The 12,705-nt window shown below is 42.7% G+C and overlaps 1 protein-coding gene across 1 annotated transcript in view; it reads left to right on the top strand.

The window, feature by feature from the left end:
• Positions 1–12,169, top strand: part of LOC143282415 (structural maintenance of chromosomes protein 5-like) — a 40,171-nt gene extending 28,002 nt beyond the window's left edge. The window contains exons 18-25 of the mRNA XM_076588048.1: positions 235–358; positions 1,349–1,471; positions 2,662–2,787; positions 4,352–4,447; positions 6,772–6,999; positions 7,336–7,515; positions 8,693–8,788; positions 10,759–12,169. Of these exons, the coding sequence (XP_076444163.1) occupies positions 235–358; positions 1,349–1,471; positions 2,662–2,787; positions 4,352–4,447; positions 6,772–6,999; positions 7,336–7,515; positions 8,693–8,788; positions 10,759–10,884 (1,099 nt within the window). The 3' untranslated portion in view covers positions 10,885–12,169. The remainder of the gene's footprint in view (positions 1–234; positions 359–1,348; positions 1,472–2,661; positions 2,788–4,351; positions 4,448–6,771; positions 7,000–7,335; positions 7,516–8,692; positions 8,789–10,758) is intronic.
• Positions 12,170–12,705: the final 536 nt, after the last annotated feature.

The following is a 12,705-nucleotide window of genomic DNA, read 5'->3' as shown; positions in this document are numbered from 1 at the left end:
GTGTGTAGATGCATGCATGCATTGTGTGTGTGTGTGTGTGTGTGTGTGTGTGTGTCTGCTTTTCAGTGTCTGTGTGTGGATAGGTGCTGGGGAGGGAGGTGGTGCCTGTGGAAAGGTCTGTGCTCATTGATTTGATTTGATGCAAAGTAGTTGACAGTGATAACCGACATAACGCCTTTTTTTTTTTTTTCTACATTTGTTTCCGTTAACTTCCTGTTGTGTCTTATTGTCCAGCATAAAAAGAGTGAGAAAGGAAGCCATTGATTTGAGTGCTGAGGAAAGACGCACATGTCAGAAAATCTTCGACATCATCAACCAGAAGATTGTCAATTTAGCCAAGATGCACGGTCACACTCAGGTAAATGTACATGTTGTGTACATGTCACCAACCGGTATTATTAAAAAGAAAAATTAGCAGGATTTCCAGTAACAGAGGAATGATTGAATCTTAAGTGAGTTGCCAACACAAAGTTTATCATCACTGACTTTGTTGTTGGTTTTTTTCATTGTTTTTTTGTTGCTTTTGGGGGGGGCAGGGGAGGGGTGTTGATTTTGTAACGTAAACATTCTTTCTTCCATGCCACATACTGTGCGATTGTGAGAGAGTATGTCATTTGAATTATCAGTGTTTTTTCATTTTTTGTTTTTGTTTTTTTGTTTATTGTTGTTGTTTTCCTCAGTGCAAACACATCCTATCAGATGTATGCACAATACCAGTGACTGAATTATAATTTTGTACAAAAAGTACGGGGTACCCCATATGTGATGCATTGCATTCTAGGCAGGAAATTACAATAATTTTTATGATATATATCATATGGCACAAACATCCTATGCAGTGGGCTCTAAGAACGTCCATAAAAACAGTACACAAAATAATTGTACAAGGAAGCATTGATTGAAAATGTGACTCATCTGCAGAAAAGTATAAATTACGCCCTCAAGTGCTCACACACAGACAAACACACACACACACATATACACCTCACCACACACACACACACACACACACACACACACACACACACACATTAAACACAACACAACACACTCTCACACATGACAGCACAGCACAACACAACACAGCAAACACACCTCTCTATTTCTCTCTCTTTCTCTGACGCGCTCTATCTCTTACACACATTGATTCACATTCTCTCTCACTCTGTCTTTCTCTCACTCTCTCTTGTCTCTCTCTCTCTGTCTCTGTACCTCTCTCAGCTGAATCAGAAGCACTGTATTTGTTGTCAATGCAGAGATGAAGCATCTGCCTTTTTTTTTCTTTTTTTTTTTCTTTTTTCTTCTGCCTTTTTTTTCTTTGAAACTGAAACTGTTTTGTTGTTGACAGAAATGTTTTGAGCTGAGCCAGCAGAAGGTGTGCAAGAGTCTGGAGCAGGCAGAAACGGTGAAGCGATACTCACTGCTGGAGGCCCAGCTGCAGAATCAGCAGCAAGGACTGCAGGCATTGACGGTGAGTTCATGACATGACTGCAGGCATTGACGGTGAGTTCATGACATGACTACAGGCATTGACGGTGAGTTCATGACATGAGGGTGTGGGGGTGGGAGTGTGCAATGTATGTGTATGAGAACATGCTTGAACTGTATATTTAACAACACATACTTAACTGTGACCCACTAGTAGAGACTGCGGCAGGGGTCTGACATTCCTGTCCTGTGCAAACTAATACCTGCCTATGCGGAGAAAACGAATGTAGCTAAGGCCAATAACCTCCTGGAAGTAGGTAACCTCCCCTTTGCCACCCTGACTAGTGCCCTCTTTTTCCAGCAGCCCACTTGACTCCTGTTCCTGTGCTCTTCATACGGCTAAGTTTTTTCATATTTTCTGTCTGTCTGTCAATTCTCTGGCGTTCTTGTTTTATGTCAAATAATGTCGTCAGTCGGGTCTCATAATTACGTGGCTCGATTGGGCGATCGAGCTAAAATTAAGGCGTGATCGCAATCGATTCGTGGACATTCTGGCCCTCTACTATGAGAATGTGCTTGAACTGTTAGGTTACAACTGTGATGAGAAATGAACATTTAGATTATACAAGGAAGTTTCAGGGGATGAAAACAAACTAAGAAATCAAATTAGTTACCATCAAATCAACTGACATGAATAACGAGGGGAAGGTAACTGGCTGCATCTACTTTTGTTTTCTCCCCTTCAGCGGGTGTGTACTTTGCACAGGACAGGGAATCATACCTTTGCTAGAGTCTGCACTGGTGGTTCATGGAAAATGTGTTAGATTAAACGTAATTTTAGGAAAATCAAATATCAGAATACTTACAGGTAATTAACTATTCTGCATTTAGATAAACATAAGTTAGATAAACTAAAATTAATGTTTGGTGTCATATACTGTACCATGTCAAACTGATGCAAACTAGGCCTATTGGTTTGCTCTGCTTGGCCAAATTTCGCTTTTTGTTGGAAAGTACAGAAATGAACTCTTAGATAAACTAACAAAAAAAATGTGTAAGTCAGCTTCGAAGTTGTTGGAAATTAAAGAAATGAACTGTCAGATAAACAAACAAACAAACAAAAAAATATATATATATATTGTTGAAGTTGTTGGAAAGTAGAAGAATGAACTCCTTTATCTTAACGAAAGATAAAATATGCAAATTTTGTTGAAGCTGTGTGTTTTTGAACAGAGAGAGGTGGAGGCCCTCCGGCAGCAGGTGCGAGACGCCAAGCAGAGCGCTAGAGAGAAGCTGGAGGAAGCCAAGAGGGCCACCAACACCACTGGGGGAGAGGAGCTGTCTGCGGACCTTAAAAGGGTATTTCTGTGTGTGGGTGGGTGGGTGTGTGTGTGACTGTGTGTGTGTGTGTGTGTGTGTGTGCACTTTTGTGTGTTATGTTGTATTGCTGGAAGAAGTCAAGAACACCACTGAGTGGGGAAGAGTTGTCTGCAGACCTTAAAAGGGTATTTCTGTGTGTGGGTGGGTGACTGCGTGTGTGTGTCTGTGTGTGTGTGTGTGTGTGTGTGTGTGTGCACATTTGTGTGTTATGTTGTATTGCTGGAAGAAGTCAAGAACACCACTGAGGGGGGAAGAGTTGTCTGCAGACCTTAAAAGGGTATTTCTGTGTGTGGGTGGGTGTGTGTGTGACTACGTGTGTGTGTGTGTGTGTGTGTTGTATTGCTGGAAGAATCCAAGAAGGCCACAAACAATTCTGGGAGAGAGGAGCTGTAGGCAGGCCTTATAAAAGGATATTTCTGTGTGTGGAAGGTTGAGGGGAGAAGGGGGGAAGGGGGGGTTGTACGACTAGGTGTGGGTGTGCGTGCATGTGTGTGTTGTGTTGTGCTGTGTTGAAATAGTTTTTGTCACAACAGATTTCTGTGTGTGTGAAATCCAGGCTGCTCTCCCTTGGGAGTGCGTTTCACTGCAGTGCAGCACTTCCCTTTTTTTTTTTTTTTGGTGCATTTGTTATACTATCAGAATAGATTTTTCTACAGAATTTGTCAGGGATTGCACTTTCATTTCTGTGAGTTCTTTTATGTGTGCAAAATGCATGGTGCAAATGGGACCATGCTTTACCATCAGATCTGACTATGTGCATGTTTGTGTGTGTGTGTGTGCTTTTTGTGGGTCGCAGCAGAGGTCATTACATACATCAACAGCAAACAGCAGCTGTTTCACCATATGAAAACCTCATTATGTCTTTTAATTACTTTTGTTTGTTATTTAACCATTTTGCATTCACAAATTAGACAGAAACTTTTGTAAGTGTTTGGCTGTGTTTGGAGTAAATGCAAGAGTGTAAGAAAAAGTGATAATGGCTAAGCAAGAAAACAATTCAGAAACAACTTCCATTTATCTCTTGCACACCAGGAATATCCTTCTTTCTGAGACACCGTACATACACACACACACATATATATTCCTGGCCATTTCCATAGTGAATTGTGGTATACATGATGCACACACACACACACACACACACACACACACACACACAACACACACATGATGTACCTCTCTCTCTTGCTCTGTCACGCACACACACACACACGCACACGCACACACACACACACACACACACACACACACACACACACACACACACACACACACATACACACACACACACACATTTCACAGACACATGATGTACCTCTCTCTCTTGCTCTGTCACCCACACGCACACATGCACACACGCAGACACACACACACACACGCACACACGCACGCGTGCACACACTCACACACATAATACATATACACACGAACCACACACACCACACACACACCACACACACACACACCTCTCATTATTTTTTTCTACTTTGACAAGCTTTGTCTGTGTGTACAGTGCTTTGATAGATCTCAGGTTGGGTTCCAGGTGTTTGCCAGCTGTCCCCAAACGCTGGAAGAGCTTGACGACGAGATTCATCGGCAGCAGGCACGAGCCGACTCCATGTTCCAAATAGATGAATCTGTGAGCATGTTGTTTGGTTAACCCTCTGCTTCCTGACAGAAAAATTCAAAGGGAACTCCTAAATCCTGTATGATAGGAAGTAACTCCTCACAGAACACACATACCAAAAAAAAAAAAAAAAAGATAAACAAATCATGTAGAATAAGGCTTTATTTATTTTGTTGCAGAAGACAGCTTACGATATGCTGAAAACACCACAGTTTTACATGAAAGTAAATTTGGAACACTTCAATTGTGAAGAGTGATTAAAAAAAACCAAAAATCTAACGTTCTCTGGTCTGTCTGCCTTGATGTTATCCAGCAGAGTTCTCACGTTCCATGTGCCAAGGTTGAGCATCATCACTTTCTTCTTTTTTTTCTTTCTTTTTTGTCCTTAATTTGTGTGTGTGTGTGTGTGTGTGTGTGTCATGGACTATCTTGGGTCAACCATTGTTTTATTTTGTACATAAATTCATTATGTCAATTCAGAATAGATGGGGGAAAAAAAACTGAATACAGTGAACTTTAACAGTAACAGATGTCATTATAGTCCATTACACAGTCAACTCAAAACGAGACAATAATCAAGACCAGTACCCGGCTCTCCATAACTATGTCATTGTAATCAATAGCGATTATGGAATAAATCACCCGTACAAGAAAAAGCATACAACTTTTCATTTACTGAATTAGGGCATTCTTTTTTGTTTGTCAACTGACGGGCGCAATAGCCGAATGGTTAAAGCGTTGGACTTTCAATCTGAAGGTCCCGTGTTCGAATCACGGTGACGGCGCCTGGTGGGTAAAGGGTGGAGATTTTTACGATCTCCCAGGTCAACATAGTGCAGACCTGCCAGTGCCTGAACCCCCTTCGTGTGTATACACAAGCAGAAGATCAAGTACGCACGTTAAAGATCCTGTAATCCATGTCAGCGTTCAGTGGGTTATGGAAACGAGAACATACCCAGCATGCACACCCCCGAAAGCAGAGTATGGCTGCCTACATGGCGGGTTAAAAACGGTCATACACGTAAAAGCCCACTCGCGTATATACGAGTGAATGTGGGAGTTGCAGCCCACGAACGCAGAAGAAGAAGTAGTTTGTCAACCGCTGTGAGGGATCCCCAACAGCCGCAGTAAGCTGGCCAGGGAGAAGTGAAGCAGGTTATGTTTGGGGCACCTTTTCTACCCCCTTGAGCAGAGCGATCCTAAAGAGGGCTGCTCAGACACTCAGGGGGCTGCCGGACTCCACTGCTGCTGTGGCCCAGTATAGAGCGACCCTATGCCCTGGGCCACCAGTGTGCTCACAAGTCTCCCTACCTGTTGTTTGGCATCCTCATCCGCCATTGCAGCTGATAGGAGATGTCTCCTCTTCTGCCTGCTTCGCTGTTGGGATGACCTCTTATTATTTGACTTGTGCATAGGGGCTGGTTCGTGGGCACCGTGGCGTATCCACACACTGGTGGGCTATGCATGCCGCACGTTATGTATAGGGGGCCAGCTACCACCTCCCTTAACCCTTTGAGCCCTGACCACTGCTTTACCAGTGGCAGAGAAAAATGACATAATGCCCAGCCACAGGTTGAGCGGTGCGTAAACACTTGAAACGTGCAGAGCCTCAACCTGGCCCGTCAGGGCAGAAATCAGGGACAAAACGTGCGAGAAAACAACTGTACACAACGCAGCAAGTAATTGATATGCTTGATGATTTATCGGAAGTAGAGTATGACAATGATTACTCTGATAGTGAGGTGGAATTTGAATTGGATGATTTTGCTACAGATAGTGATGTTGAAAATGAATCTGAGCATGCAGAATCAGTTGATCAAAGGAGGCGTGTCAGGTTGAGACTGCATGCTTCATGGTAGAAATCGATCTTTTTTATCCAAAGCACATGCACAAAACACAGTGAAAAGGCGCGGCAATGTTGGTACTACGTTTGCTGACATCAGAATATTACGGTTTTTCTGATTGGCTCTTCAATATAAGTCAACCAATAGCAAAACACGACACAAGTGTTTACGCACCGCTCAACCGGTGGCCAGGCATTATGCCACCTCTCCCCAACACCAGTAAAGCTGTGGTCAGGGCTCAAAGGGTTAAAAGCCATCTTTAATGATGTGCCTAATCTGGTAGGGACTATCCCTCTCCAGATCGGATTTTTACGTTGGGTTTACTCCCCACATGCGGCAGGTAGTACTGGGCTTTATGGTTACCAGTAGCAGAGAAGTGCCTCTGCCTCTGACCTGACATTGAACGGTCATGACATGAATGATCTTTTAACAGGCTTACAGCAGCATCGTATCAGAGGGAGGTGACTGAACGGTCACAATCTGTGTACACAGGTGGTGCAGCAGTACCAGAACCGGCAGAAGGAGATAGAGCGGATGCGGGCGGAGCTGGAGCGTAAGGAGCGGGAAGAGCAGCAGCTGAAGGGGGACGTGACGGACATGAGGAACCAGTGGCTGGACCCCCTCAAGGAGCTCATCGACCGCATCAATGTCAACTTTGCCCGCTTCTTCTCCGCCATGGACTGCTGCGGGGAGGTGGACCTCAACATTCCCGATGATCAGGTCGGTGGGTTTTTTTTTTCTTTGTGTGTATGTGTGTGGCTTTTGGTGTTGTCATGATTTAAAAATTTTTTTTTTTTTTACTTGTTTATTGCTGTGTGTTGGGTGACATGAATGCATTGCTGCTGTGTGTTGCATCATTACTGTGTGTTGGGTGACATGAACGCATTATTGCTGTTGAACACTGTTGCTGTGTATTGGGTGACATGAATGCATCACTGGTGTGTGTTGCATTATTGCCGTGTGTTGGGTGACATGTACGCATTACTGGTGTTTAACACTGTTGCTGTGTGTTTGGTGACATGAACGCATCATCGCTGTGTGTGTCTTGCGAGGCAGGAGGCTTATGACCGGTACGGGGTGCGGATCAAGGTGAAGTTCCGAGATGGGGAGACGCTAAGGGAGCTCACCCCATTCCACCAGAGCGGAGGGGAGCGCAGCGTGGCCACAGTGCTCTACATGATGGCCCTGCAGGAGCTGGCCAAGTGCCCCTTCCGCTGTGTGGATGAAATCAACCAGGTAACTCTGCACAATAACGTGTAGCACTTCAGCTGAAGATTTGGCCCTCTTGTATTTTAACAACATATACTTGACTGTGACCCACTAGTGCAGACTCCAGCAGGGGTCTGACATTCCTGTCCTGTGCAAACTAATACCGGCCTATGCGGGGAAATCGAAAATAGCTATGGCCGATAACAGTGGAAGTAGGTAACCTCCCCTTTGCCACCCTTACTGGCTCCCTCTTTTTTTCTGGCAACCATCTTGACTCCTGTTCCTGTTCTCTTCATACGGCTTTTTTTTTTTTTCCCTATATTCTGTCTGTCTGTCTATTATTGGGCGTTCTTGCTTTGTGTCAAACAATGTCTTCAATCAGGTCACATAATTACATGGCTCGATTGGGTGATCGGGCTAAAATTAAGGCGCGGTCACAATCGATTCGTGGACACTCTGGGCCCTCTACTTCAGGCTCTCTCAACAAAGCCAACCCGCCGCCTCCTCCCTCGCTTCAACACTATTACATTATATGTGAATCAGTTCGTGTTGTGTGTTTTGTGTCTTCTTGTGAATGTTGACACACTATTTTTGACTCACTTGTGTAAACAAAGTGAGTCTATGTTTTAACCCGGTGTTCGGTTGTCTGCGTGTGTGTCTGTGTGTCCGTGGTAAACTTTAACATTGACATTTTCTCTGCAAATACTTTGTCAGTTGACACCAAATTTGGCATAAAAATAGGAAAAATTCAGTTCTTTCCAGTCATCTTGTTTAAAACAATGTTGCACCTCTGGGTTGGGCACAAAAAAATAAATAATGAAGCCTAATTATATGCAAACTGCATTTACTGTTATATTTATATTTTTTGTATTCTCTAAACTTGGCACTTTGATCTGATATTCTGACCCAACAACAAGAGCAGTCATTATTATCATTTTTTGTTCAAACAGGAACTTCTTTTGCTAAGCATGGAAGTTTTATTTATTTTGCAAACATTTTGGTGCAGATAGTAAAAAAGGGAAATTACTCTGTAATTAATGCTATGGGACTTAATTTGCTTTAAACTGATCTTTCTCATCTTAAACATTACATTTTGAAATTATACTCAATACATAAAAAGCTTGTGTGTTTTACTCTCAGTCACAAGTGGGTCTTGAAGGCCTTGTTCTCCATGGACTGATTTTGCCTTGTTTGCCTTTTTCAGGGCATGGACCCGGTCAATGAGCGTAAAGTGTTTGAACTGGTGGTGCAGACAGTGTGCAAGCAGAGCGCCTCTCAGTACTTTCTGCTCACCCCCAAGGTAGGAGATGTCTTTTTTTTTTTTAAAGGTTGTGAATCAGAATCTAGATATAATGATTTACATCCCTTGAGCCTGTTGCTCTAGTACACTTTCAGTTTCCCAAGTAGGCATCACTGCTTGTGGACTAATTCATAAACACTACACAACATCATGCTAGGCAGATGCCTGACAGTAGCATGACCCAAAGCGTAAGTCAGGCTTTGAGTGCATGCATATATATTTGTGGAGTGATGGCCTAGAGGTAACGCGTCCGCCTAGGAAGCGAGAGAATCTGAGCGCGCTGGTTCGAATCACGGCTCAGCCGCCGATATTTTCTCCTCCTCTACTAGACCTTGAGTGGTGGTCTGGACGCTAGTCTTGCGGATGAGACGATAAACCGAGGTCCCGTGTGCAGCATGTACTTAGCCCACGTAAAAGAACCTATGGCAACAAAAGGGGTGTTCCTGGCAAAATTATGTAGAAAAATCCACTTTGATGGGAAAAACAAATTAAACTGCAAAAAAAAAAAAAAAAAAAAAAAATGGTGGCACTGTAGTGTAGTGATGCGCTCTCCCTGGGGAGAGCAGACCGAATTTCACACAGAGGAATCTGTTGTGATAAAAAGAAATACAAAATGAAATACAAAGACAAATAAAAAGGGACCGTACTTCTGCCTGATTTTCTTTACCAGTTGTGTCCTTGTGCCTTCTTTTTCAGGGTTTTTTCTCTTTTTTTTTTTTTTTTTTTTTTTTTTTTTTCCTTGTACTTTTCAGATTTATTGGGCCTGTATTTACAGTTTTTCAGTCCTGATATGGCTACATGTGGTCGGCTGGGATATTTAGCAATAAAGTTAGATAAGATTTTATCTGTTACCAAGATAACATCTTGTCTGTTACCAGCTGCTGGGTTTTTTTTGGTTTTAAGAATATTTTATGCATTTAGTTTTTATTAAAAAAAACAAAAAAACAATCAAAATAAAATGTACCTGCATGTGTTTATAAGTTTTGTCTTTCATCCATTCATTTCAGTTACGCATGCATATAAAAGTTGGGTGTGAAAGCTCTATGACTTGTTTCTGCACAAGATGTAGTGCTAAAAAAGTACATGAATTATCATTAAAATTGTCATTTGAATCGTAAAAACAGCTGCCAAGATTACCGGAGCTGATGTACCTTCTCTAGATGACATATATCATAAGCGGGTACTCAAAAAAGCAAAATCAATCAGCCAGGACGAATCACATCCAGTTTTGGGGATTTTCAAGATGCTCCCCTCTGGTCAACGGAACAGAAGTATAAGGATGAAAACCAATCGCTTTGCCAGTAGCTTTTCCCCCAAAAGCAGTCAATGCCCTGTCTCTTGAACAAATCCAGTATGATAAAATAGAAAAGTGCAATCAACAACCGATTACCTGAAGATCTAGTCATCAGCCCCATCAACATGTGATATGCGGCTTCTGTTCAAACGCGTGTGTGTGTGTGTGTGTGTGTGCGTGCGCGCGTGTGCACGTGTGAGTGTGTTTGTGCTGTTGCATTTGTGTTTGTGTATGATTTTTGATTTATGTTTGTTCCTTTATATGTACTATCCCCCTCAGTATTCCTTGTGACCCCGGTACACTTGGTAATAAAAGATTTATTCTATTCTATTAATGATAATTAATAACATGTGTTTATGTATGTTTGTGCATGCCTGTGTGTGTGTATGTGTTGAGGGCAGCTGTTAGGTACACATGTATGTTAAAATGTTTGTATGCATTGTGTGTGTGTGTGTGTGTGTGTGTGTGTGTGTAGTCACATTTCGGTGTGTGTATGTAACATTGATGTAATGTGTTATGTTAACAAAAGTGTTTTTGTAAAGCACTTAGAGCAGATTTCTGGATAGTGTGCTATATAAGTATCCATTATTATTATTGATAGTATAATATTACTGCTATTGATATTATCATTATTGTTATTATTGTTGTTACGATTAGTATCGTTATTATTTTTCAGTTGCTGCCTGATCTGGAGTATGCGGACAACATGACGGTACTGTGTGTGAACAACGGGCCTCACCTCATGAGCCACAAGCAGTGGAACCTCCGGGCCTTCATACGGAAGGGAGCAGAAATCAACTGAGGCGCTGTGTCAGTTTCAGTTTGTCTCTCAAGGAGGCTTCATCTGCATTTGGACAGACACAAATAAGTTACACCGCATCTGCGAGGGAGACGCCTGACAGCAGCATAAACCAGCTACGCTAGTCAGGCCTCGGGGTACCTATACATCAGAGCTGGATTTCTACAGAATCTTGCCAACATGTTTTTGCCATATGTGGAGTGATGGTCTAGAGGTAACGCGTCCGCCTAGGAAGCCAGAGAATCTGAGTGCGCTGGTTCGAATCACGGCTCGGCCGCCGATATTTTCTCCCCCTCCACCAGGCCTTGAGTGGTGGTCTGGACGCTAGTCATTCGGATGAGACGATAAACCGAGGTCCCGTTAGCAGCATGCACTTTGCGCACGTAAAAGAACCCACGGCAACAAAAGGGTTGTTCCTGGCAAAATTCTGTAGAAAAATCCACTTGGATAAGAAAAACAAATCCAACTGCACGCAGGAAAAAGTACAAAAAAATGGGTGGCGCTGTAGTGTAGCGACGCGCTCTCCCCGGGGAGAGCAGCCCAAATTTCACACAGAGAAATCTGTTGTGATAAAAAGAAATACAAATACAAAGGACGACACTTACGTTGCCGTGGGCTCTTTTTCAGTGCACCAAGTGCTGGCTGCGCATGGATGGGGGCCCTGGTTTATCTTCTCATCGGGATGACTAGACGCTCAGTTTGGTTTTCCAGTCACACTGTGAAGAAAGGTCAAGAGCGGTGATCAAACGCAGACCCTTATAGACACTGCGTCGGCAGATAAGTCTCTCAGCCTTTCTGCCTCCTTCCTTCCTTCCTTGAGTCTGAGTCACATCTCACATCGTCATCATCATCTCCATTTCTTTGACTCCATTGCCGAATCCTATTTCTGCATGCCTCAGGGAGGGAGAGGAGGTGGGGGGAGCATATGTGAAACTGTCGTTCGCACAGGATTTTTTTTGTTTGTTTGTTTGTTTTTCAGTGCTTCGTGTGTAAATGATGAAGATTTCTTTTTTTTTTTTTTCTTTTTTTTTTTCCCCCGGTAATTCCTGTTCTGCATTTACTACAGTGTGGAACAAGGTTTTACATGAATTATTATGGAACCAGTGAAATAATGTCAGTCGTAATGGCAGCATACACTTTGCCAGCAGCTGGATGGACGGCAGCAAACATGTTTTGATGTGATGGGAATCTTTGTAGTTGACAGACACAGAAAAATATGAAATATGTGATTGGTGAATCAGTGGAGATGTTTGCCTGAGGGTTTGTTTTTGTTGTTGTTGTTGTTTTTTTCCGTGAATCGGGTGTTTTTGGTTTTTTTTTTTGGTTTTTTTTTTTTTTTTTTTTTTTGGCCCAGCCTGTGTTAAAGTGAGTCAACCAAAGCAGAAGACTGAAAAAGGCAGAGAATTCAAACGGATGATTGCAGACTGGGAAAATCTGAGTTTATAGCAAACAACAGATAAGGAGTTGACTTGCCTTGACTGAAACATCTTGTTGTTGAAAAACATCATCACAGCCCTTTGTTTTTTAATGTTTTTTTTTTTTTTTTTTTTTTTTTCCCAGTTTACAGAGGTCACCATCTTCTTTAGGGAAAAAAAACTCTAGTTAAGTCTTCATTATGTTGGCGGCGTGACATGAATGGCATCAACTTCTGTGGTACGGATGTGTATGAAATGGTGTGCTGTAGATATGTACAAAGTGGAAAGTCTGTTGAACATTTGCATTACTGCTGAGATTTGAATGGTGCTTGGTTTTATGGGTAGGTTTTACTGATGCAAGTGCAGATGATAGGAGCTCCGCAGTCAAGAGGCTGGTGGAGATTGACAG

This window comes from Babylonia areolata, chromosome 5 (assembly GCF_041734735.1).
Source record: "Babylonia areolata isolate BAREFJ2019XMU chromosome 5, ASM4173473v1, whole genome shotgun sequence".
Classification (NCBI taxonomy): domain Eukaryota; kingdom Metazoa; phylum Mollusca; class Gastropoda; order Neogastropoda; family Buccinidae; genus Babylonia; species Babylonia areolata.
This window is presented reverse-complemented; position numbering and strand designations above follow the sequence as displayed.